Below are 26654 nucleotides of genomic sequence, written 5' to 3' on the forward strand. Positions count from 1 at the left end.
GGGAACAAAGCAAAATAAGAATCGACCTAATCAGCTTTGGTGGTAGATATAGGTTCATAATATGCCACGAAGCTACCTTGTGTAAGAGCAACAAATCTCTCCAAATCAGGCTAGAAGTTTCTAAGAGCAGCAATAGTTTTTAGTGGCTCATTGTGTTTCACAGGCAGTACTTCCAGGTTTGGGGGTGTAGACGCTTTCAAGATGTACATCAAGGAGAAAATGAAGAGGTGGCAATACTCTAGTACTACTTTCCTGATTGAAATGTTTTGAAACCTGAGAAAGCAGTTGATTATTTTGATCAAGTAAAATGCCATACAAATATAAAATATTCAAGCATTTTAATTGAGTCTGCATTTTCTGTGTGAATTCAAAATTGAAATATTTCACAATTAAATGCAATAATTGATGCAAAGATCTTTGAGGTAGAACCATTTAAACTCTGCTTTCAGAGTTATATGTAAGCTTCCCCTGAATATGCTCCTCTCAGAGTTGCAAACAATGTTTACAAATGTGGTAAAATCTCTAGAATCATCATGGAGCAAGGGAGGTAATTTACAGGTAGTCATTTTTCCAGTAATTGTGACATTGCAATAAGAGATAATAGCATCTATTGATTCATAGATGCAGTTAGCCTGTAAATAAACCTTTGTATTCACATACATGAATTACATTCATAGCTACAGAATCATGTTAGATAGTAGCGTGTGATCTGATCCCAATCTTTTGTCTTTGCAAACACTCCTATTTGCATACTTAACATGCCACTGCATTTGTTCTTAACTCTGTCTGTCTTATGGAGTAGATTTCAAACATCCTTGAAGGCAGAATCATGGGAAACTTATATTACCTCCACAAATCTAATAAATGAAAAAAAGAAAACATACCCAGTAAAAAGTCAAGCAATATTTACAGCTTCCCCCTATTAAAAACATTCAAACACTAATTCTTTCTATTGGTTGTCTATACTCAGAACTGAGTTAGTTGTTTTTCACTTTAGACCAATCTTTGGCTTTCATTTTCATTTCTGAAGTTAGTATTTTCATGTTCACTAATGTCCTTTTGGACTATATCTTGAATTTTCTCTGCAAGAACATGAAGATTGGCTCTTTTGAGACTTTTAATCAAAGTGTCATATGCGTCTTTCTTCCCGTGAAGTTGATACCAATTACGGAGCAGCTGGACCTTCTGTTCAGCTGTGTCTTGGAGATTGTCATTTTTTATTTCATCGATTTTGGCTTCATTGAGACCATTCTTCCGAACGAATTCTCTAACTTCAGTTATCGTCATTTGCTCAGCAATGTTGGTAATATATTTACTCAAGTCAATGTCTGAAAGAAAGAGAATAGTGTCTGAAAATGTATTCTTCTAAATGAAATTTCTATGACTGCAAACCATGTTTACTTCTCTTACAGTAGTTGAGAATACAGGTAAAACCTAAAGATCTAAAGAGCTGATAGGGAAACACGAAAACAGAAACAATCTTGAATTCTAGACCTAACTCCTCCTATGTCCCTAGTAATTTGCTCTACAACCTCAGCAAGATACATAACATCCCTGTATCTCCTTTTTCTCTTCTATAAAAAGGTTGGAAAAGATCACTTTTAACATCCCTTATGGATCTGATGTTCAATGACCGAAAAGACAGGCAAGGCGTTTATGATCATCTTATCTGAATCACAGGTCAAAGAAGAGAACTGAGTAGTATCGTGAATGTTGTTACAGAATGGAAGTACACCTATAACTAAATCTACAATTCAGATTAACCTCTAAGTCAGCTGAGGCAGTTCTATAATATACCTAAACGTTTATAAAGAAAAATTTTCCTAAGCCTCGGAATACAGTGTCCTAGTCTTACCTGATTTATTTTTAACTAGAAATTAGTTATAAATTCAAACAAACTGATGGTGAGCAGGAAGATGGTGGTGGTAAGCTCAAGGAACAGCAAGACCCTGCAATATGTCACTGAAATTAGCAACATTATTTTACTCTAAAATTGGCCTGTTGGTCCTAAGGAAGACATCTCTATTGAAGTAAAATGATAAAAGCCTTACCTGGTAAATTCATTGGGACCATTTCCTGGATAGAAAAAAATATGGATGGAAATAGTGGTTACCAGAGGATAAGCGGAGAGGGAGGTAGTAAACAAGAGTAAAAGGGATCAACTATATGGAACTGATTCTGGGTGATGAACACACAATATGATATATACAGATGATGTATTACAGAATTATACACCTGAAACCTATGTAACTTTACTAACCATTGTCACCCCCATAAACTTTAATTAAAAAACAATAATAATAATTGTCCTAATCTAGATCCATATTTCAGTTTTGTCAATTGAAAATAATAATAATAATATGGATGGAGAAGAGAAAAATAAAAATACATTTAGAGTAGTCTAAATGTAATCTTTCAATTCTTCCTTACTACTGAAGGGAGTACAGTCAGTTGCTTGATGCATAAAACTAACTAGACTAAGCGATTAAGAAGGATTCTTTCATCGTTCAAATTTTTATTCTGAAAGATTCCAGCCTTGCCAGAAACTAAGGAATATTGGCTTATTTTTCACATAGCCAAGGAACCTAGGGAATTCACGGAATGTGCTGAGATTATTTTTCATGTGGACTAGTGAAAACCAACAAAACAGTCATTCTAAAACTCTCTTTATTGTAACTATTCTTATTTTTGACTTGAGAAAATGGTTTAAAATGAAATTCTTTTGTATCATCATGATTTAAAGAACCCTAACTCCCTGAGCCCTGGCCCCAAATGAGAAAGTCATTATTTATGGTGTGAATTGGTTTTTCTTCCCAGTGTAATCCTTTGCTATTTGAAATGCTTTGATCCCACGTTGGAAAAAAATCTGGTGAGAGCTATGATAACAAGTGGCTGGAGAAAGCTGAGCTGTGCCTTTGTAATGTGTTTTAAGAGCTGTATCTGTGCCTGGGCTTGGACACTGAATCCATCTGGTAAAGGATGCCTCGCACATCCTCTGTAGGGATAACACCAACGTGGAACTCGGAGTTTGACCACATCCTTTTTCTAACTCACACTGAGCACACTCCTACTTAGGTCCTTTGTTAACTTCTGTTGTATGGAGCTTACTTATAAACTGGACACCACATCTTAATTCCTTTCTGATGCCTTCTAACCCATGCACACACAAACACAATAAATGTTTGTTTAAAAAAAATAAAAGTAACAAAAAGTTCAATTATTACTTTCTCTACGTTTTTAAGAAAGCGGATGCATGTTTCAACACTTACAGTATTTGAAGGTGTAAATAAACGATTTCCATTATTCTTGCCTTTTCTTTTCACCACTAAAAGATCAAAGAAATTTCTATCAGACTCAGGTCTCAGTCTTAGAAAGCAAGTGAGAACTAGTCTCACACGAAGAGAAGTGTCAGAAAGAAGAAATTCATTGAAATTTAGTGACCAAACACCCCAAGACACAGCATTGTCTTGATTTTGGACAATCCCAAGCCACCAGGTCAAGTGTTCTAGAGATATGCCAAAATTTCATGGAAACATAGTCACCACACACTGGCTAGCCTGAAGCTGGCTTTTGACTTACTGTAGGGCATCTGCATTCCCTCTCACCAGCTTGGAGCTGGACGGCATGGCTAGAGCAAGGCACAGAAGCACAGGATATGGAAAATTGACACCAACTTGCCATGGAGTGGCACTTAATGCCCAGAAATTCAGGTACATGCACTCACAAATAGCTCAAGTAGACACACTCAATGAGTATATGCTTTGAAGTCAGTATGAGATGGAAGAAAGGAATTTGTAAGTCTCCAAGCACAGTGACAGTGTTCAAACATTGAGTATGTATTTTTAGCTAAACAACCTCTAAAGGCAAGACGACCTTTTTCTCTTCAGCTGAACAGGAGAAACACCGTCTTATTCCAACAGACAAGTAAAAATTGAATGCTTCAGAGTCATTGAAAGCTGCACCACCCTTTGTTTCATGAATGATTTAAAGAGGTTTTCTGGAGTGATTATGATTATACCCAATTTTGTCTTATCTTCTGACTTTATTAGGTAACCCTTGCATAAAATGTATTGTACAGTATTTTAAATTATGGTGCAGAAATAACAAAAAATCATGAAATTTAGACAAGGGTGAGGAGGCACAGAGAGGGAAGAATATATCAAGTGTCTCCTGCAATACCTTTCCCAGGAAGGCCTTTGCTTCTTGTGTTCTCTTAGTTGAGGGGTCAATCTTGATGATCAGTGAAGGATTACTTATGATTCTTGGTGAACTCAGCTGCTGCCTGGATGAAAACAGCCTTGTTCATAGGGAGGATGGGACTACCCACTCAGTGCCCCAAAATGGTTGTTCCAAAGCAGTAGCTGAGGGGTAATATCATCTATTCTTGCCAGCTTTCAGGTATGCATTTAGTGGCAGAAATTAAAAATATAACAGAGCTACCTATCTGGTAGAATGTTTTTTATAGGTAGGAGACAGAGGGGACCTCTTTGAACAAGTACTTTCCAAGTTATTTCAATCTGCGAATTTGTTATTTCAATTTGAGCAAAAATTAAGAACTTACACCAAAGTATTGGTAAAGCTGCTAGAATCAGAATCGGGATCAGGATGCACCACAACCACCACAATTCACGTCTGGGTCCTGTAAATTGGACATTTTATATGAAAACAAGCAGTCTTTAAGATTAAGAAGGTACTCTCAAAGAACCGAGGGATTAGCTTTTCTTCATATTTTGTTGTGGGAATGGGAAAATGGAGAATATATTCAATAAACAAAAATAATATTAACCTTCTTTACATTTGGTGTTGGTGGTTGGTGTGCAGTTCTCTATGATTCCATGTTCACACCTAGAAAAAAATAGAGAGGACATTGAAAAAGACTGGTGGATTGTTTCCTTGATCATTTTCAATGACACATCATAAATCTGGGGCCATTTTATTCATCTTTCCATCTCTGACAAACACACTCCCTCAAATATTTCTAGATTAGCCTCTAAAGCTGGTACAATTTCATAACAGAATTTGGATGTTTGGATGAATAAAGAATGACTGTTTCAAAATGCCAAGAGTTAAAGAAAGGTAATAAAATATTGACAGATTAGAAAAAGGATGAAATAGACCCCCAAATAAACTTAAAATTGGTAATAAACTGTACTCTTAAAAAAATTGGAGACAATCATAAACTGCCAAAAATAACTTCAAAGCAGTCTGAGGGAACAGTAAAATGGCCAGACAATGGCCATGATGCTACCTAGGGAGCCTCCTTAGAGGTTTCCCCTGTTAGCATCAAGTTGTGATGAGGACACTCAAGAGGTTCCTGTGGGTTTTCTTCAGACAGCCAAACACTGACAGTCCAGTTGTTTGAATTACAGCTTGGCTCTGCCCATGATCTAACTAGGTGAGTTTGAGCAAGTCACTTAACCACCATGAGCCTGTTTTCTCACCAATAACCAGGAGATAACATTATCTGCTTAAAGGAGTTATGGTGAGAAGAAAATTAAATCAAGATTATGAAGTATTCAGAACTACTTATTTAAGCTTGTCTCTCCCCCAGTCCCCACTTACCGTCATGGCGAGGGATTTCTCAGATACTTGGGGCTAGAAAGACGAAGCTAGGTTAAATGCACATACCTTAATTTTTTCCAGTAAATAAGAGACATAAGGCATCATGCCCCTACTTTTCAAGCCTATTAGGTGAACTCCTAAATGTTTCCTAAGCTGAATTACAAGTTTAAAGAGAGGCACATTAATATAATCTTAATTATATTTACATGTATTCAAAACAATGCCTTACAAAACAAACAGTATTTTTATAACACGTTACCCAATCTGACTTTCACAGAAATGAGGCTGATAGGACAAATGACTGTTACCTGCATCCTAATGAGAAAGGAAACTGAAACTCAAAGAGGTTAAGTGATCTGCTCAGACTCCCTCAGTTAATCAGCAGAAAAGTGAGATGCACAATCAGGTTTTCTATCTTTGGGTCAAATCCAAGCTCTTTAGCATGAAAGACAAGGCTCTGGCTCCTTGTCAGTCTTTCCTACACTCCAGCGAGGTACCTTGTTCTCCAGAGTTTCTTCTGTCTCTTTGCAGCTGCTGTTTCCCTGACTGAAATGTCCTTTAAATCCACGTTCACCTTCCTTCAAGACTCAAGCCATGTGTTGTATCTTCACTGCATCTCTCAGGCAGGGTGAAAGTTCTCCTACGTAACTCATAACACCCTAGACACACACACATCTCTTCCGATGCCACATGGTGTTGACACAATAACCACGCCTTTTTTGACTCTGCCTCTAGCCTGAGAGCGCTGATGCCAGGAATGTGTCTTGCTCATACTGTTAGTTTAAACAGCCAGTGCTGTCAAGCACACAGGAGGTGTTCAATACATGTTTGGAGACTGGATGTCTGAGTGAACAAATGGTTATCTAGTGGTTTAAAGGCAAAGTAAGACTAGAACCCAAATTCTTGACTCTCAGCCTGTGTTGCTTCCCCCTAGGAAAACATTATCTCTCAAGGTGTTTTAATGAGAAAAAGACTAAAACGTACCTCATGCAAGAGTTACAGTGTTCGCATGGAGGGCTGTCACAAAAAAAGTTTGATTTACATCTGCACTGGGTATTCTGGGTCTTGGTACAGTTTTTTTCCACTTCGAAGCCTAGAAAACCAATGTGCAGACTATTAGTTATAGCAGCTAATTATAAATGGACTATGAAAATGATGGGCAGGAGCTGCTTAGATTTTTGAGATCCACCGCTTATTATCAGCAGCCACACCATCATGCCTTTAGTAACACAACTAGTGTTTAAATGCAAAACAGGCAACCCTAAGTTGAAATGGTTGAAATCATTTAGCTGAGTTTTAAGTGGACAGACAATCTAGCAACCAAGGCAACCCCACGTTTGCTTAAATGGCTCCCCTGTTCCTATAGTCTAACACCTGGCTACTAGTGTGGCTTGTGGACCAGCAGCATCAACATCACCTGGGAATGTGTTAGAAATGCAGATTGTCAGGGCCTACCCTGGACCTAGTCAATCAGACCAATGTCAAAGCCCTCACTTAGAGATTCTGATTTAATTGCTCTAAGGTGGAACCTGAACGTTAGCATTTTTCATTGCTCCGTATGTGATTCTAATGTGCAGCCATGGTTGAGAAACATTGCTTTCGAGCCTCAATAGGGAGAAGGAAAAGCTTATATTCAGAGATTTCTTGATGTCAAACAAAACTGGAGTACTTTGGTTACATTTTCACCTGGGCCCTCCAAATAGGTTGGGATATCCATGAAAATTCAGGGCCCCAATAGGAATACTCAGGACAAACCAGATCCCCAAAGAAGGTGAAGCATTCCATCCACCTCTCGAGATCCTTTGTCCTTGGATCTGAAGGTTTCTGAGCTCTGTCTGGCCATGAACAAGAGCCATTACACAAGCATAAATCAAGGAAGAAAAAATTTTTTCTGCAGTTTTGACTGGAGCTGACGAACCCTGTTCATAGGGTTCATATTTAGTTAGTCTCCTACCTCTGGGAAAATTGCCTACACATGACCTGTAAATGTCTAGACCAGCGATTAGTTCATTAGCTTGTCTTGCTTCACCCCAGTCAGCCCCATGCTGTCCCTTTCTGTATGCCAGTATAGCACCTCAGTAGGCCCCAATTTCAAATTGTATTGTAAATGGTTCTACAGGGAGTACCATGATTGGTGTCTTTCAATTGTTTTTTAAGACACTTACCGTGTCCTTCATCACAATGTGAACATCTTCTGCATTCAGAAGAATAATGTTTGCTGTCTGTGTACTCCTCCCCTTCTGGACAGGGCTCGCAGACTAGTTTACCTCCCTCAGTTGAGCAGTCAGAAGCTTTCCGTGTGCCTGCCAAGGAAAAAATGGAGCAAGTGTTTGAACAAAAGGTGGTCATACAACAGCATGGGACCTATACAGGGATGACAATAAAACACGGAGGATTAGGCTAATGATCTATGAAGACAATAGGGGAGAAGATTATGGTAAAAATCATGTCAAGAGACAGAAAGTTTCCCAAGACAAAATCTAAGAAAGTGACTGAAGGAATAGGCCTCCAGAAATAGGATGATTAACAATAGGAAGACGTGAAAGAAAACAAAAGAAGCTAGAATGACCAAATGCACTGGAAAAAATGCCTTTACCAACTTCTTGGGGGAGAGGGAAGAAGCTGGTAGCTATATATTCATGGTGGAGATGGCTGCCACTAGCCACTGAGATGACCTAAAGAATTCACCTTGTTCTGGCCTCTTATTTTATTTTCCAAAGTCCACAGATCCTAAGAGATAGTATAGTGTAAGGAAAAGAACACTTGAAGTTCTAATGACCTCGGTCAAATCTTTAGTAGCCCCATGATCTTTAACAAAATGCTTAATCTCTCCAGGCTTACATTTCTTCACCCATAGGATGGAAATAATACTTCTCTTGCATTGCTACCAGAACTGCATAGGACCTGCCCAGTAAGCACTCACAGTCCCTTTTCCCTCCTCTTTATTTCTATTCCTTCACCACTAAGGGTCAGAGTACGTTTTGATGGGCAGGTATGAACATATTTATAAAAAAAAATTATTACCAGGTTTCTTAATATGCACAATTTTAAAACATATTCACAGTTGCTTTCATTTACTTTAAAAATAAAGTGAGTCATGATATTGCTATTAGTAAACAATACACAACAATGTCTTCTCCTGGAAAATTCCTTTATTTAACAAGTGTTTATTAAATGCCTATTGTGTGCCAGGAATTTTCTAGGAGCTGGAGGTATTGCAGGGAATAAGACTCCAAGGCCTTCATATTCTCGGGATGGAAGCAGCAGGACAACACCCACACAAACAAATACATGATGTCAGGTGGTGATAAGTGCTTTGGGACACACTAGATTAGGGCATAGGGACAGAGAGTGAAGACGAAAGAGAAAATATAAAAGGAAATCTAAGAGAAAAGCATGATTAGTCACTCTAATTTTTAATGGTATAACTAATTAAGAATAGGCAAAGTCTAATCTGCCTCACTTGCATGTACAGCAAAAAATAATTTATGCTGTCTTTCCTAGGTATATGAACTTCTTAATAACCTCAGAGCATTCTTTTTGATAAAACAAAATACTTATTACGTAATCAAATTTATTTAAACATATATGATATTTTAGTAATCAAAGACAATATTCCATCAATAGAAAAAAACAAGCAACCCGTGGAAACCTAGAATCTAATTCAAATACAGTGTGCATTATGGCTCTATAGCATTGTGGCAAGATTTAAATAAAACCAAGCCAAAGTACAATTTTATTTGCTTGCCAGTGGCCTTATCCTGGTTTCTAAACAAATTGGCCTCTTTAATGAAATATCTGGCAGAATGTGCCTAGCACAATGCCTACAGCATGACAGGGATACAAGAAATCACAGGTTCTTTTGTTCTTCAAGCATACACAACCAAACTTTATCAAAATATAAAGAATGAGTGGTTATTTTCATGAAAATGAAAGATTTTAAAATACATTTTTTTTCTGAATATCATAGTACTATGCTCATTGTAGAAAATTTGGAAAAGGCAGGAAAGTATAAATAGCACCTATACATCAAGTACTCATTGTTATCATTTTGGTGTACTCTTATGCATACCAATATACACATATATACGTGTGAGTATATGTATATGAAATAAGTACAGGTGTTTGTATATATGATATATGCAGTACATTGTAAAATCGTTCCTATTGGATATAGTGATGTGGTAAGGACCTTTTTGGTCAGTTAATCAAAAATGTCAGTTTACATAGCAAATCACTGAAAAAATACTATAACTATTTTATTTTAATTTATGAAGTATAGCTATATAATTATTTGCCAATCTTGTAATGTAGAACCAAGTTATTAGAATTCCAGATTCTTTCTCACTTCAGTCACATCCAAAATACATCACCTTTCTCCCTTCCCTTTCTTCCTTTCTATTTCTCTCTTTCTCTCTTTCTCTCTCTCTCTCTCCCACACATATACACTTTTCCTTCCTTCCTTCCTTCCTTCCTTCCTTCCTTCCTTCCTTCCTTCCTTCCCTTCTTCCTTCTTTCCTTTTTGATGGAAAGAAAACTTAAAGACACCAATAACCTGTATGAAAGGCTTTCAAGATGTTTGTGATTTTCCCATTGATTTTGCCCTCACCTAATTCATCAACTCAATTTAGCAACTCACATTTACTGTAATTCTCTAAAGCATTCAAACTAGTTTTCACAGAAATAAAATCTGTCTTTTCTCTGTATCCATGTACCATGGATTATATAATATTAATTAAATCATATATTTATATCATAACACCAATAAGAATAAACAGAGTTGGAAGCCATTTGAATACTGATTAAGCCTAAAATTTAACAAGAGGGAAAAGAAGTGGAAAGTGTTCAGCATTTGTTGGGCACCATCCAGGCTATTTTATAGATGGAGCAGAGAGAATCAATTAATTCAGCTAGCAGATCAGTTAGAAATCCCATAAGGGAATTTATGTACATTGAAGATTATATTGGAAATATATCAGAAAACAAGACTTTGATTGAACATAATATTCCAGCCTTTGAGTACTCCGAAATTTACTTAATTCCACATCATTGGGTATCATAATGAAATGTCTCATGTATAGTAGTTTCCTTTATTTTGACTATTTTCTTAAGACATTTTCCTATGAATTGATTACTGTATCAGTAGGTAAAAACATTTTCAAGTTTTTGACCCACATATCCAAATTTCTTTCTTAAAAAGAAGTAGCGGTATATGAAAGTTCTTATGTCACAAACTCACCAGGACTGAGATCGCTCCTTAAATCACTGTAAAATGAAGCAAAACAAAAAAAGCAAACAGACAAAATCCTTGACAGTTTGATATGTAAAGCATATCATCTTTGTTTTGATTTACATTTTAGGTTTGAAAAATATGAGTAAAGATCTGAATTCACAGGACAAATTGATTGTCTTTAGCAAGTTATAAAGTCAGAAAGCCATTCTTTATTCCCATTTGGAGAAGAGTAAGTGTAAATGGGCTGAAGTATAAAAGGGTTGGATTATAAGGGAGATTTTTCCATAAGGGTTATTAAAACCTGGACAGGAGGCTAAGGGAGAATGGCAGAATCTCTTCATAAAGAGGACCCAGGCCTGTTTAGCAGCTTGAGTGCTGGGAACCTGGGAGGTGGACCATGAAACCCTCCTCCAATCCAATCCTTTATGGTTCTAGTAATCTACTGCATACACCCATGTGTTGTTTTCCTCTATCTTCCTGTCTTACTTCACAATGCAGCAGAAAGAGATTCAGATCTGTACAAAACAGTAGTCAGCTCACTCCATGTTGAAAAAAACTTTGCACAATCACATTTTGCTTAGCTTCCTACTCGAAGGATTTCCGATCTGAAACTGGTTTGCATTTCAAAATACTGATTTTTAAAAAACTGTTACTTTTGTCTGTTATTTTTCTAGCTCAGCTAGTTATTAAGCTGCAAAATGCAAATGTATTTTGCAGGCTTCTGTGCCTCTGATTGAGGGGAAGTACTGAGAGACTTGCTTTCAGAGTGCCTCACTTATTATGACATAGTCTAATCAGTTCTGATGTGATAAGCTTTAATATCCACAAATGAATCTTCTTTTGCTACTGAAAAATGGAACTAAATAGATAAATCCTCTCATTTTCATAGGTATACATCCTTTGTAAATTATATTCATTTATGCCCACATCAAACAAGTGTGATAAACTGGTCTTGGAAAAATAATTTCATAGCTTTTTTTCCCCTCAGTAATGCTACTATGCAGGACAACCAAACACTGTAAAACTATTTTCTTCATTGTTACTACATGCTACTCCTCACGCTGATTTTCACTCAAATTGCTGGATGGATTGTGTAACATACCAGGAGGACAGGGCTGACAGCAGAATTCGCCCTCACGGTGTTGGCCTTTTGGGCACTCAGATTCCCTTTTAGTAATGTTCTTATGCAATTTCAACACCTCAGGGCTGGCAGCAGTCACTTGGGCAGCATCACCTTTAGACAACAGTCTAGCGGTAAAGGTAAGTACCTGCAAAAGAAAAGCATGAAGAAAATTTTATTGACTTTTGAACTAAGCTACTTGGGAAGCAAGGATAAGCTGCCCAAAACGACTGTATTTGCCACAGTGCACAGGGAAAAATCAACGTGGGGCTCCACCCTCCTGCCCACTCATCTCTAAAGAAGGAGCAGACCAATTGAATGACAGTCCAGATCTTGGATTCTCCAAACTACCCCAGAAACAGCACCATGGATGGTAGGAGCCAGGGCTCTAGGCGCAGAAGTGAACACTGGCTGCCATTTACTACCCCCACGACTGTGGACAAAGGCACTTACATTCCGAGTCTTCCTTTCTTTCTCTATAAGGTAGAAATAATCTCCTCTCCACAGGTTTGTTGTGATAACCAAATGGAATAATGCACTTAAAGATCTTAGTACAATTCCAGGCTCATAATAAATAGACGCCCAGTATGTGGTATTATTAATTATTATTATTATCATAAAGTTCCAGTGAGGGGCAACTTAATGGAGTAGGAAGAAACAAGACATTTCCAAACAACAGCATGTTCTATTTCTTCCCTTCTTATACGTAGCCGCAGCATCAACAGTTTTGATGAATCCTTTCTGGTTATCCAATCATACAATAAATCCAGTAAGATTTCCTTTACCTTTACTCAGAAAAAATGAACTTTACTTACTAGAGAACCAATCTTTAATCTATTTTTGGTTCCTTATTTCTGGAGATAACAGCACGTAAGTCTAAGTGACATTGTGTTAAATTTATTTTAGTCAGTTATAGACAAGAGTTCCTTAGAAAAATGAGCACCTACCTCAAAATGTTTGAAAGCATTTGGGGTAATTTCCAGTTGATTCTTTTCTCGAGTTTCCTAGTATTTAATTTTTGTCTCTAGTGCTCAAGGGAGTAGCACATATTACATTTATGGATTGTTACCTTAGTGCTATTTCTGAAAACCTGTGCATATGCTCCACTTTCTGAAGCTGTCCAAAAGAAATGTACTTTCTAATTCACTTTGTTTTTATTTTGAAGTTTTTTACTGAAAATCAAAATCCACTGTCCAAAATACATTCAGAATTTGAGAAATGTGAAACCTGCAACAGTGAAGAGACACAAATATCATGGCCGAGACGAGACACTCAGATACCAGCACCAACCTCATGTCATTTTACTCACAGCTGCTTCACGGAGTTGGATTTCTGAAAACATTTCTTATTTAGCTCAGCATCAAAGAATTATATCAAGAATTAAAAAAGATGGTTCTGAAGAGCATGCTGTGACTCTTACATGATGAGATGCAAGCAGTGCTACATATAGCTTGTATTTTTAAAAAATTTTGCATTAACTCAAGATTGCAGTATGCAAAGATTTAACCCAAACCTTCCTGGCAGAAACTGGGGCATATTGACTGTGACAAGGCAGGAAACCCACAAAGAACTAAATGATCCGAATGCTCAAAAATGTTTTAGAGAAAACATTTTGAAAAGGCCAGAAAACAAGTTAAATCAAAGCTTTGAAACAGGGATAAACTAAGGTAAACGATAACCAAATGGGGAAAAAAAATGAGGAAGAAGAATAATTTTAAATCTCCATCATAACAGAGATTTAAAAGGCAGAGAAACCTCCATTGCCTATTCTGCTGGGCATAATATTAGCTACTCCATTAAGCAATTAATTAATTGAACAAATACTTTGTTAAGTACCAATTTAAAAGTTAAGTACTATATGTCAAACAGATGCCTCAGAACAGAGCCACAAACATCAAGACTCTGTACTTGCAGACTCTATATGTAAGGGAAATGTATTAGTTAGGGTTCTTCATAGAAACAGGACCAATAGAGCGTGTGTGTGTGTGTGTGTGTGTGTGTGTGTGTGTGTGAAGAAAGAAAGAGAGAGATTGATTTTAAAGAATTGGCTCATGCAATAGTGGAGGCTGGGCAAGTGCAAAATCAGATGGGGTAGGCCTGCAAGCTGGGGAGTCATGCAAAAGTTACAGTTCTAGTCCAAGGGCAGTCTGGAGGCAGAATTCCTTGGGGGAAGAAGGAATTCCTTCTTCAGTTGTTCTATTAATGTAATGCCTTTACTGATTGGATGAGGCCCACCCCACATTACGGAGAGTAATCTATTTTACTCAAGTCTACCAATTTAAATGTTAATCTTATAAAAAAACAAAACACTTCACAGAAACATCCAGAATAAATGTTCTGGGCACCATGGTCCAGTCATATTGATACATAAAAGTAAGCATCACATAGGGGGAGATGATGAATAAACACAGAAATATGCAATATGTCAGAGAGGGGTAAGTGCTATTTACAGAAATAAAGCAAGTTTGAAGAGTATGAGGGGTGGAGAGTATGAGGGGTGGGGCACTGCTGTTGTAGAAAGAACGATCTGGAAAGGCCATTTGGGCAGTGACCGGATGGAAGTACAGGTGGTAGCTATGTGGATGAATATCCGGGAAGGCCTTCCCAAACAGGTCACACCTAGAGGAACTTGGCTTGGCCAAGTGTGAAAGTATCTAAAGTCAGCAAAAATATCATTAGCAGCTTGCTATGAACATAAACAGAGATTAATGTCTCCTGAACCACACAGGTAATTAAGATTTTAACGGTGGATGCCATCATGGGATCATACGCCCAACCATAACCATACATGCTGTGATCTCCTAGAATCCTGGTATTTGTTCAGCTTCAAGATACATTAAAAATGGATCTCCTTGAGTTTTTCAGTATCTACAGGATTTTCTGCAAATTGGAAAATTTGCTTCTCTCTCTCCTTCTGAATCATTCATGAAAACAATGTTAAGGAAGAGCAACAGTTCCTACGGGGTCATTTGCCCATTTCCTCATAACATTTGCCTGGCCTTTTACAAAGTTCATTCACATATATCAGTTTGTGGAAGTTGCAGTAAACCGATGCATGAGAATTAATACTGTCGTATTTTATACTTGAGGAAGTTGGTCAGAATATATGAACTGATTTGTCCAAGAACCCACAATTAGGAGTAGCTAAGGGACGACTTGGTACTTTTGTCCCAAATCTGGGCTCTGTTTCAGATTGGTAAATTAATTTACTAATCACTTTTCCTATATTTAGGCACACAAACAACTCAGTTTGTTTTCAGACAATGGTTGGCAAGAAGCCTGAGTGTTAGTTATACAATGCGCCTTCAAAGCAAATGCATGTTGGGGGTGGTGTGTGTGTGTGTATGTGTGGGGGGATCTGGCAGGAATTCTCTAAAAACCAGAAGTCGTCCCCAAGCCCTCTAATCTGAGAAAACTGTAGCAGGACCTTCGAGGCTGGGCTTCTGGCTGGAAAGAAGGCAGAACATCCCAGCTTGGGTCTGTAACTTGAGAAAAAGCAGAGCTTCTCTCCAACCAGTGTGTATGCTAAGCATCTGAGAACAGCCATGGTGCTCACTGAGTGCAGTCTCTTGCAGGGGTGGGGATCTGAAATGCACAAATAATTAGGAACCGGAAGTCCTCCTACGTTAGAATCTTTGCATTTGCTCCATTTGAAACACTCAGAAACAGGGCTACGTGAGAGTTTGTCCCTTGTATGAGATGACGAGAGACAGAGAGAACAATTGAATATTCATTAATTCTTTGCATCAGTGATAAATCACTTTTCATAGCCAACCAGGTTACTAAATAGAAAAAATGAAGCAGGCATGGCCAGACCTAGAAATTGATGACCACCCCCCACTTTCCAGGAACTGTACACACTCAAGATCTAACATGGCAGTTACAAATAAAGTAACATCTCAGTGATTGAATTAAACAACTACTGGGAAACTCCCATTTAGGATTATTCCAAAAAACCAGTGAAGCAATTGGCTGCGAGAGATGAGCTAGGATTTGAAAAAGAAGTAAAAAAAAAAAAAAAAAAAGAAAGTCACCTAAATTCTGTTCTTAGTGAAATTCAAAGCAAACAGGAAAATGAATTTTAAAAGCAGTGGTGTGGGGAGGCCCGGCAGCCCTTCAGATGGCAAGAATGAGCAGATAGATGCCTGGAACAGTGAGATTTTTCACTACTGAGCACAGCCTGCAAACTGACTGCAAAGGTTTCCTCTGACTACAAGCTCTACAGTAATCACGGGGAAGAGTGTTTTATTTCTAACCAAAGCCCAGAAGGGAGTTTATTCAATACAGCCACTGTGCTCAGATATTGCAGAAAAATGCTCTGTCGATCAGGGAGTATAATGGGGATACAGACGTTTCAGTCCTGGAACGTTAGGGATTAAGAACAAAAGAGAGAAGGAGAATAAAAGGAGGACATTTCAAGAAAAAAATGTTTCCGCAAGACATTATTTTTAACACAACAAAATATTAACAGTATTTATATCTGGTTGGCAAGACTATGAGTGACATTTTTATTTATTTATATTTTTGCTTAACTCATCTCTTTTTTCCTACGACGGACATGTGTTAGTTGTGTAATAAAAAAATCAAAAGGGACAACTAGAAGTGGCAAGACTGTGTTAAACCTAAATATCTTTATTGATTTATCTATCATTTGTGCTATTCTTTTTCAACAAGATTAGAAAAGCTGGATAACAGTAGTGAATCTATACTAGCAGCCTAGTATTTGGAAGGTGGAAAATATTCTAAATCTTTGAATTATTAGCATTTACTCCTTTGTATAAATTTTCTATCTTTTGCTCTTCTAGGTTTCTGTAGTAGTCCTATAATTTTACTAAATCAAACATCATAAACAGTCACCTTTATAGTTGTATGTATTTCCTTAAATTAGTGGTATCAGGGTTATTGTACTTCCCTTTGGTTAACTGAGACTAAGTATATCGCCAGTCATAATGGCAGAGTTGTTTGATGAGGAGGAAATTTAGTTTTATTTTTAAAGTAAAACTGTATGAAGAGATGTGTCACACTAAATGAACTTAATTTATGTAATTGAAAGCTTGGTTATATATCCCCACAAACTGGTAACTATAGTTTGCAGTGGTCTCCCTGATGAAATCTTGGTTTATTTTCTTAAGGAATACTTAACAGAGAAGTATGCCTTATGCAGCACACCTTGATAGATTCTTATGGTGAGAATGCAATGCTTGAATTTCTGGGCTGTCAGTGAGATGATTAAACACAAAAACAAATAAAAAGTATCTCATAATTTAGCATCTCATTGTGCTAGTGCTGAACTATGAATAAATATAGTTCTCAGAATAATGTCGATTTGTACACATCTAGAGAATGCATGGACTGACTTTCTTGCATGGCTAATAAACTGACTAAAAAAATGAATAAGGCAGTACAGCTGTCCCCCTTTATGTGAGGGGGTAAGTTGCAAGACCCCCAGTGGATGCCTAAAACTGAGAACAGTACAGAACCGTATATAAACTGTGCTTTTTCCTATACACACATACTTACGCTAAAGTTTAATTTCTAAATTAGGCACAGTAAGAAATTAACAATAACTAATAGAAAAATAAAACAATTATAAAAATATCCTGTAATAAAAATCATATGAATGTGGTCTCTCTCTCTCAGAATATTTTGTTGTACTGTACTCACCCTTTTTCTATGATGATATGAGATGATACAATGTCTGTGTGATGAGATGAAGCAAGATGAATGATGTGGACATTTTGACATATCATTAGGCTACTTCTGTGCTTTGGGGGCATTGTTAAGTAAAATAACGGTTACTTGACAGTCTATCTAAAAATCAAGATGGCCACCAAGTGACTAACAGGAAGGTAGCATATGCTGGACAAAGGGATGATTCATGTCCTGGGTGAGTTAGAATGGGATGGCACAAGATTTCATCACACTATCCAGGACACCATTCAATTTAAAACTAATGTATTGTTTATTTCTGGAATTTTCCATTTAATATGTTTGGACCATGATTGGCTGCAGTAACTGAAACTGAAGAAAACAGGGACTACTGTATTGATTGTTTAGTCACCCGTAGAGACCACTCTGGGGTGGGGGGAAGACATTCATTTATACCCTGTCTTCCTGAAAATAAGACCTACACGGACAATCAGCTCTCATGCATCTTTTGGAGCAAAAATTAATATAAAACCGGGTATTATATTACATTATACTATATTATACCCAGTCTTGTGGTAAAATATAGTAAATAGTAGTAAAATATAGTGTTATAGTAAAATAAGACTGGGTCTTATATTAATTTTTGCTCCAAAAGACACATTAGAGCTGATTGTCCGGCTAGGTCTTATTTTCGGGGAAACAGGGTATGTATAAGTCCTAGAAAGTTTATTTTAAAAGATCAGGAATATCATTTTGTAATTTAACCCAGTGTTTTCAAAACTGTACCTTATAATACAAGAGTAATATTTATCCCAACATACAAGTATAATAAAATAAAACACTGAGTTAAATAATCATTTTAAAATGCATGTTAATAGAGTGATTTAAAAGTTACATATCTCAAATTGAAAGTGGATATTTTTAACCCCTCGCTCTGAATTTCAAACAGATTAATGAGAATAGATGGATTATGGGGTTCTAGTGAAGATTCCTCATTCCCTCCACCATGCAAATCCTCTCTCAGATTTCATCTAAGAGGTAACAAAAGGCAATAGGGCACTTGGGAGAATGGTAGAAACAGAAAGTGAGAAATTTTTTTTAGTGTTGACACCAGCAGCCTCCAGCTAATTCCTAAGATCAGATAACCTGAAATTTGGTATCTCATTATATTTAAAATTTTAAAGCAGAAAAAGCTTTAGGGATGACCCAACCCAAGCCCCTTATCTGACAGAGAAAGCTATACCCCAAACTCGTATAGTGACTTGTCCACAGCATATTGCTAACTCAATAGATTCAGGGCTCTCCGATGAGCTAAATCTTCTCTCCCACACCTCCAAATTCTTAAGTTGAAGTCCTAACCCCCAGTACCCCAGAAAGTTACCATGTTTAGATGAGGTCTTTAAAGAGGTGATTCAGATAAATGTCCATGGGGTATGTCCTAGCTCAATATGGTTAGTGTCCCTATAAGAAAGAAGAGGAAATTTGAACACAGACACAAAGGGAAGATAGTGTGAAGACAACATAGGGAGAAGCCCTTTTACAATACGAGAGAGGCTTGGAACAGATCCTTTCCTCATGGCCCTTAGATGATCCAACCTTGCCAAAACTTGACTGCAGACTTCCAGCCCCCAGAACTGTGAGAAAATTAATTTCTGTTGTTTAAGCCTCCCAGTCTGTGGTATTTTGTTACAGCAGCCCTAGGAAATGAATACAAGGACCAAATTACAGCCTTTTGATTCCCTCAGATTCTGGATTTGAAGGTACATAAGTACTTGGGATCTCTCATAGCTGAGCACAAGGATTTCTCATCTTGCACTATCGCTGAGTTTAAATAGACTAGAGGTTTCAAATGGTTCTTAGAACTGGAATCATCAGGGCCTAATAGGAACCTGAACTGTTTCTTTCCAGCCTTACAGGCCCCACTAGGTGGGTTGAAACTTCACTGTCCTCTGTTGCCGAGGACACAAATGGAGCAAGCCATGAAGTTCAACTAATTCTGCTCACTTGCTTTTTAGACTTTTAGTTGCTTATCAACACTCAAGGAAAAAAAAAAGGCTAAAAAGACCACTAATTGTTCACCATTTCTAATTATATAATCCATCTCTAATATATTTGTGTAAAAAATAAGGAAATAGTAATGACATTCTGTAGTAGGTACATTATTGAAAAACAAATAAAAATGAATAAAATATTCTACTTGAAAGAGATCAGTGAAGATTTCATTCTTTCTTATTTTTTCAAAATGTGTAAATAAAAATGCAAGGTAATCTTATCCCAGTAATGTCTTCTTTCTTTCTCAAATTTAGTTTCTGGGAAGACCAGGAAAGAGACAGTTGAGGCAGTGGGAGGAAGTGACTGGTTAGACACCTGACTGATCAAGCAATAAATAAAACAAAACGAGGGAATCTAGAAATTTCCATGTGGAATTAGATTTTGAGTTTAGTACTAGCATTCGAAAAACAGTTCTCAAAACCCTGACAGCTATCAGAATCAGGTAGTGTGGCAGTAAAACAAACAATGCTTAAGTTGTACCACAGACTTAAAGAATCAGCATCTCTGAGAATGAGGCTCTCTTTGTGATTATCTTTAACAAGTACCTCAGTTATTTTGATGCTCTCCACAGTTGGAGAACAACTGGGCTAGAGGAAGCAAAACCGGTGGTTAGCAAGCTACCACATTTAAATGTGAGAAGATAAGAGCTTTATAAACTAAAAGCATCTGTGTTCTGCACTTGCAAATCAGAATTTGATTTTTCATGGAGAAATAACGACCCTTCCAAAAAGACGCAGGAAAAAAGTCATCTTGGGTGGAGGAAATGGATAATGGGAGGGCTATGAAATCCTAAACCAGAATCCTCATGCTCACAGGAGCCACAGTGGTAACATAGGCATAAAACATTCAGGTGGAATAGAAAACTTAGAGTAGGAGGGACTTGTTGAAGTGGCAAGGTCTTCCTGGAAGAAAGGGGCAGCCAGTTTGGTCAGGGAAGTGGTGGCCATGTGGCAAATGGGCCCAGATCTTCCGTTTTTTTAAGAGAAAACAAAATCCTCCAACATTTAAATGGTGGCACCTAATGTTAAAAATACATACATACACATACATACATATGTATCAATACCATACAGGCCAAACAAAACACAGTCTGCCCTGTGTTTTAATGTTTTTGAAATTAGGCCTAAATTCTACACTCATGTGAAAAAACAGTCTACTAAGATCAGGGAAACTTTTGTGAGGATGGCTAAAAACAAAAGCTCAATTTTCAGCAAAGGGCAAGAGCTTTAACCCACCTGCACTAAGTTGATTCTCGATCTCATCCTTTCTCTCTCTCTCTCACATCTTTGCTCTCAAAAATCAAAAGTACTGATGTTTCTCATATCTTATATTTTTATGGCCTCCCAGAACACAGAGGTTCTACATTCTGTGTTATAATGTTATAATGCTGCATAAGTTGACTCAAGGACAGCCTGTCCTTAATGAATCCAATGCCAAGTTGATTGTAATTTTGCGCTGTGATTGCTGTTTCTAAAGGCCCACAGACAGGAGCTGGCTTGGTTACACAAAAGTTCACTCCAAATCAAGAAGGGAGCAGTGATCCAAGGGGAGAACTATTTCATTTCGTTTCGGGGAAGGTGAAGTTTCTAATCTACAATGATCCACTTCTTTCTAATTTGGTCTTCACTATTCGTACTCTCACTTCAAAGAAAATAAGGTAGGCCAGTACATTGAATTATTTGTTCTGTTTAAGACTGAATCAAAGGTACTTAATTGGTGTTAGGAATCCAACTAGATAAAACGCTAAAGACACATCAGTTTTCTTTTTAAAGCCAGGGTCTTCCAGGAAATGAAAATAACTTATTATGTAGTTAAATATTGTTTTTGCACATTTGTGAATAGATGCACACACATAGCAAAAACAATACAATACAATTCATACATATATACATACATACATATGTACTATATACTATACATATCAATGCCATGTGGGCTAAACAAAACACAGACAGGGGTAGTGTGGGCCCAATTTTTGAAATCAGGCCTAAATCCATAGACACTTATGTGGAAAAACAGTCTACTAGGATTAAAAAAGTTTTTGTAAGGCATTTACAATGGTTCTACGATATTTTTTTGGCAGTATGATATATACATTTTTTAATATCTATAAGGTATTGGTAAATATATATATATATTCTAGTATATTTAAGAAATGTTTCCTTTATAATAATAAATTATAAGTAGTTAATAAATAAAATAATAAATACTAGAAATTATAGTAATCCAAGTTCATTTAATAAATGCCTTCTCTACAATGCATCCAAAAAATATATAGGATGAAAATTATGTGGAAAGAAAAAGATTTGTGTATACATAAAGTAACAAAAGATAGACTATACATAGCACTAAATAAATATGCAATTATGTGTATGTGTAGACAAGGCTAGGAGGCTACAAGTAAAATAAAAAATGCTTGTATTAGGTGGTGAAATAATAAGACTTTATTTTTTTTTAAGAACTACTTTTTGTTTATATTTACTTTTTTAAAAAGAAGAAATGGAGTCACTGTTCTAAATTTGGTTTAACTTGCTTTTTATTATGTGGATCAAGTTTTAAATTATGCCCTTTTGTTATTTTTCATCATAAGTAAATAGTAGTTACTTCCTATTACAAAATATGTGCTCATTAAGGGACTTTTGGGACCAAAGACAATTTATAAAAAAGGTATTTAACTCATTAGGGGTTTTCAAGTGGGGGATTCCCTTACTCAGGTTTTTTTATCATTTCTTAGAAAACAGTTATTCTCTCCAACTGGCAGTTGTGCTACAGTGCTATGGTTTCCCTAGAGCGTCCTAGTAGCCTTCAGAGAGCTACTTTTGAAATACTGACACTTTCACTATAAAAACTATTTAGAAGGAAATTACTTGGCTAGTATCCCAAAGAGATTTACCAAGAAACAGCATCTAAATACTGGTTCTGTTTCTCTATTTACCTTTTCCTATCTCTAAACTCAGTGCAAGAAATTAAACTTCTTTTTCTAAATTAATCTCATTAAGGGTGGTAATTATATTTCAGTGATGTCAAAATAGACGACTTTTCATTCATCTCATCTAATTATAACTAGTAGTGGGGGCCCTGAGAGTCTCATATACTAATTTTATTTTTGCTTTGCAATCTTGCCTTCATTTATAAATGTTTATTTTTCCATCCTGGTTGTTAATGTTTTAAAGTACATTTCATAATTTTATTTTACTCATAAAAACTTTCAAGTCCTTTGTTATATAAGTGAAACCTGTTAAAAATGAAAATAAATAGAAACACATTGCAACACATTTCTGTTTCTTAGGTTTCTTTTTCAAATGCCCTCTCTTTTTCCTCAACTGTATTTTGAGACAACTGCTTCACGAAATGTAGAAGAAACTGGCTAACTAGTAATTGACTGACCTAAATAGTACAAGACAAAATCTGTAAAGTCCATGTGCTATTAAAAAAAAAAAGAAGCAGGAATGCCCACAGCTATTTCTCACACATATTTCTAAAGTAAGTTTGACTCTTCCTGTCTCCTTCAGACACTTGTGAATTGTTTTGAGGTTTCAAACTTATTTATTGTAGTTGCCATGGAAACAACACCCAGAAATTAGGGGAGAGAAAATTAATTCCAAGATGGTAAAAGGAAGGGAAGAGAAGCACAGATAAACACAAGCATTTTCTGAAGACACACAAGGTGACATGCAGTGTGGAAACTCCTTCAAGTGGTAGGTGCAAGGCAGGATTCTGTGTAACGAAATTTAAAAGAGTTACATTAGAGGGGAGAAATGGAGGATATTCCAGAAAATGTGAACAATGATTATGTAGGTGATAGGGTAATGTTAGACTTTTATCTTCTTATACTCATCTGCATTTATAAATTTTATTTAATAAATCTTAATTTCCTAGACCATATATCATATATAAATATAACAAATTATGTTTTATATTATAAGTATTTCATATATATAAATGTATATGTATATATGAATGTGTCTGTATGCATGTGCATGCATTCTTTCAGAAAAACAAAGTTTCCTTTGTGCCTTAAATATACATCTCTGGTAAAGACGGTATAGTATAAAAGTTAAATAAGCATAGCTCTGGGCTTTGATAATTGTGCTACACATATTAGTATTGCTGTCCCACGAACTAAGATTTTCAAAGTGATTAACACTGGAATAACGTAGTAGTTAATGATGAGGAAGAGAAGAGTGAGGTCTGAGGTTATATAAATGGTTTCCCAATTTTGAATCTTAAATTTTCTCTGAGGAAGTTTTTAAAGGAGCCCAAACATTTCATATTATTTCTGAAGGGACCAGGGAGAATTTTTCTTTTTTTTCCCAATCAAGGTGATGCCAGTCTTGACTGTTTTTTTCCTTCCCGTTGTTGATGTAGTCTGGATATCTGATGCAATCAACAAACTGCTGGGTTTTGGAATTAGATCTAAATTAAATCCCAGATCCGCTTACTAGCTCTCTGATCTCGGCTGAATTAATTACTTCCAGAACCCCATTTCGCCATCTGTAAAATGGAGATGAGGACATGTTTCTCACTACAGAGCTTCCATGTGAATTGACTGAGATCACATTTATAAACAGCCCTATCACAGTGCCTGAACTTTGGTGGGGCCCAATAAAATAAGAATCCATTGGCTTTCAGAGGCTTCGGAACTCAAATGACCCTCTTGAGGCCAAATCTGTTGGATTAGCCATCATCAAGCTGGTTTTTCTGAGACGGACTCTCCAAACGTGGTGGCTGGTGCTGCTCAAGCTTCTAGGCCAAGTGCAGGCACCAGGGCGCGTGCGCTGTGAGAGCCGTGCCACCTCCTCCACAGGGAAGCGGAGTGCAAACTCAGAAAGATTCCAAGAAGAAAAATGAAGGGCGGGAAGAAAAGGAGAAGACACAGCAAAACAAACAAACTGAGACCGTGACTTATAGTTTTTAAGGAGAGGTGTTCCCGGAAAGGAAAAAAAAAAAAAAAGTTTCTTTTGCTAAGTCGTGACAAGAAGGTAAACAAGCCTCCCGAGGCGCATTCAGCACCAAGCTAATTTTTTTCGAGAAACAAACAGTGCGGTCCGAAGCCTCAGGTTTAACCGCTGTGGCGGGCTGATTTATTCCCTACTTTTGAGAACTGCGGGAAAATGTGCAATAGCAGTTCCAGCGAGCGCACACTACCCGGCGCGCACACACCCACAGCCCAGAAGCGGACCTTTGGATTGACTTGTAAGGGCTTATCCAGAAGATTCCCTCCTCTCTCTGGCCCTCCAGCGACCCCAAACCTTCCAGGTCCCTGTCCACACCTCTCTCGGCGTGGCTCACAGCCACCCCCAGTGAGCACCCGGAGCGGCTCGATCTGCCCTGCGGGGTGGGAATTCCCAATCAAGCCTACAGAAAAGCGAGTTGCCTGGTTTCCTGAGTCCCCGCCCGGAGGTAAAGTCCTAGCAGCCCGGAGGGATCATTCTGTCCAATGACCGCCGCGCCGCCCGCCGCGTGCAGCGACCCAAGGGCGGGCATCCCCTGGCCGCCACCCGCCCCCCCCCACCCCCGGGCGGGCACCGCCGGCCCCACAGCGCCCGCCCCGGGTTGGCCCGGAGGAGCCCCATTCAGGCAGGAAGGGACTCACCAGAGCCAAGAGAATCCCGATCCTGGACATGGCTGGGGCGCAACCCTCCGAAGTGAAAGAGCTTCTCAAACTTCCAGCAGAATAGAGCTGCCACCCCGGGAGGAGTGACAGGCCCCTCCCGAGCCAGGGTGGGTGTTTCTCACGAGGGCCCGCCCCAGGCGCTCACGCAAACTGGCTTTCAAGCTTCTTTCTTCTCCCTCCAGAAGTGTCACTGAGCACCTGTGTGTGGCTCCTCTGAATCCCCTGAGGCGATTTAAAGCTATGCCCCGGGGCCAGTTGGGAGGGGAGGAAGCTGGGGAACGCCCGGGTTGGGGAGGGCGCTTTAATTCAGCTACTCGGCCTGCGAGGGGGGGTGGGGACAAGAGCGGGGGATAAGGAAAGAGATAAGGAAAGAGCTCAGGGATTGTTGCACACATTGGCTTTCCCCATTCTGGGGCGTTTCCGCAGTATTCAGTGTGTCCCGTTCAGGTGAGGACCCTGAAAGCGGCTTGCTATCCTTCCGAAACTCTTCTCTAATTCAAACTGGGAAGGCTGGGGAGGACTTAAGTAGAGATTGGAGCTCTGAGAGCCCAAGTTCTGCCTGCATACAGGAGCCTTGGCTAATTGCTGGGAACATCCGAGGAAGACCTGTCCTTGACTCGGATCCCGCTACTGTGGCTGCGACAGGAGAGGCTCACAGGGGCCCTGACTAGTGTATGAAGTGACAGTTACCAACCGAAAAGGGTCAGATATTGTGCTACGGGGACTCTAAAAAGGGAGGACCCCTTAGCTTTTATTTCTCAAGAGAACACAGTTAACTACTTGTGACAAATCACACAGCTCCAGCTGTATTAAACGTTCACAATTACTTCCCCTCCTTTGTTACTCATTATTTCCTGGCCAATTTCCTTTTTCAAAAAATGTAATTTTTTTAGTACTGTGGTTTTAACACCGCTCAAAGTCACTACTGTTTTGGAAAAGTAGCTCTTTCAATTTAGTTTGCAAACATTTCACAACAGGGAAGATTGTATGACGACTTGTGTTTTGCACTGCACTTGTTGCCCAGTCTCGTTGGTGTTGATTTGCTTCTCTCTGCTTCACCCTCCAGTAGATTATTAGCACTGTTGAGGAAGACCCTGGCTATGCCTGTCCTGTTCCTACAGTTTCCAGCTCCCAATAGACACAAAAAGAAGTGTATGGAGGTTGGGGATGTCCACCAGAAAAAAAATAACTCCAGAAAATCCACCGAAAGAACAGTTTATTTGGGAAAAGAAAAAGAAACAAAGCCACCAAGGAGTGTGTCTATGCACACACGCCCACCAGTCCCAACAGGCTGCCCACAGTGCAAAAAAACAAACCCGGGCCAAGCCCAACATGGCTTCCCCCTATATTAGCATCCCTCACCCCGGAAGTTACCACAAAGGTCAACAGGAAGTCAAGACTAGAGAGTTAAGAAAGGGCCC

At 38.1% G+C, this 26654-nt stretch overlaps 1 protein-coding gene across 2 annotated transcripts; it reads right to left on the reverse strand.

Moving 5' to 3' along the window:
• Window positions 1–321: 321 nt before the first annotated feature.
• On the reverse strand, window positions 322–25501 carry FAS (Fas cell surface death receptor). Of its 2 annotated transcripts, none has more exons than XM_074339417.1 (9): window positions 25213–25501; window positions 11898–12063; window positions 7728–7865; window positions 6547–6655; window positions 4787–4845; window positions 4562–4639; window positions 3270–3325; window positions 2052–2076; window positions 322–1328 (listed from the first exon to the last, which is right to left on the reverse strand). In XM_074339417.1, exons 1-9 carry the CDS (start codon window positions 25240–25242, stop codon window positions 994–996), a joined length of 996 nt encoding a protein of 331 aa, XP_074195518.1. In that variant the 5' UTR covers window positions 25243–25501; the 3' UTR covers window positions 322–993. The 2 variants fall into 2 exon arrangements, with proteins under 2 accessions (XP_074195518.1, XP_074195517.1); XM_074339416.1 differs by lacking the exon at window positions 25213–25501 and adding an exon at window positions 15343–15483.
• Window positions 25502–26654: the final 1153 nt, after the last annotated feature.

Source organism: Rhinolophus sinicus, linkage group LG07, assembly GCF_036562045.2.
Source record: "Rhinolophus sinicus isolate RSC01 linkage group LG07, ASM3656204v1, whole genome shotgun sequence".
NCBI classification, from domain to species: Eukaryota; Metazoa; Chordata; class Mammalia; order Chiroptera; family Rhinolophidae; genus Rhinolophus; species Rhinolophus sinicus.

What these genes read in the sequence shown, in the direction of transcription:
- FAS (XM_074339416.1), bottom strand. Translation starts at nt 15,462, where the DNA reads ATGGCTGTTCTCAGATGCTTAGCATACACACTGGTTGGAGAGAAGCTC. An exon ending in ACATTGTGATGAAGGACACG is followed by an intron (nt 6,656 to 7,727) that starts GTAAGTGTCTTA and finishes TTGGTTTTCTAG; the next exon opens with GCTTCGAAGTGGAAAAAAAC. An exon ending in CACTGTAACTCTTGCATGAG is followed by an intron (nt 4,846 to 6,546) that starts GTACGTTTTAGT and finishes ATTTTTTTCTAG; the next exon opens with GTGTGAACATGGAATCATAG.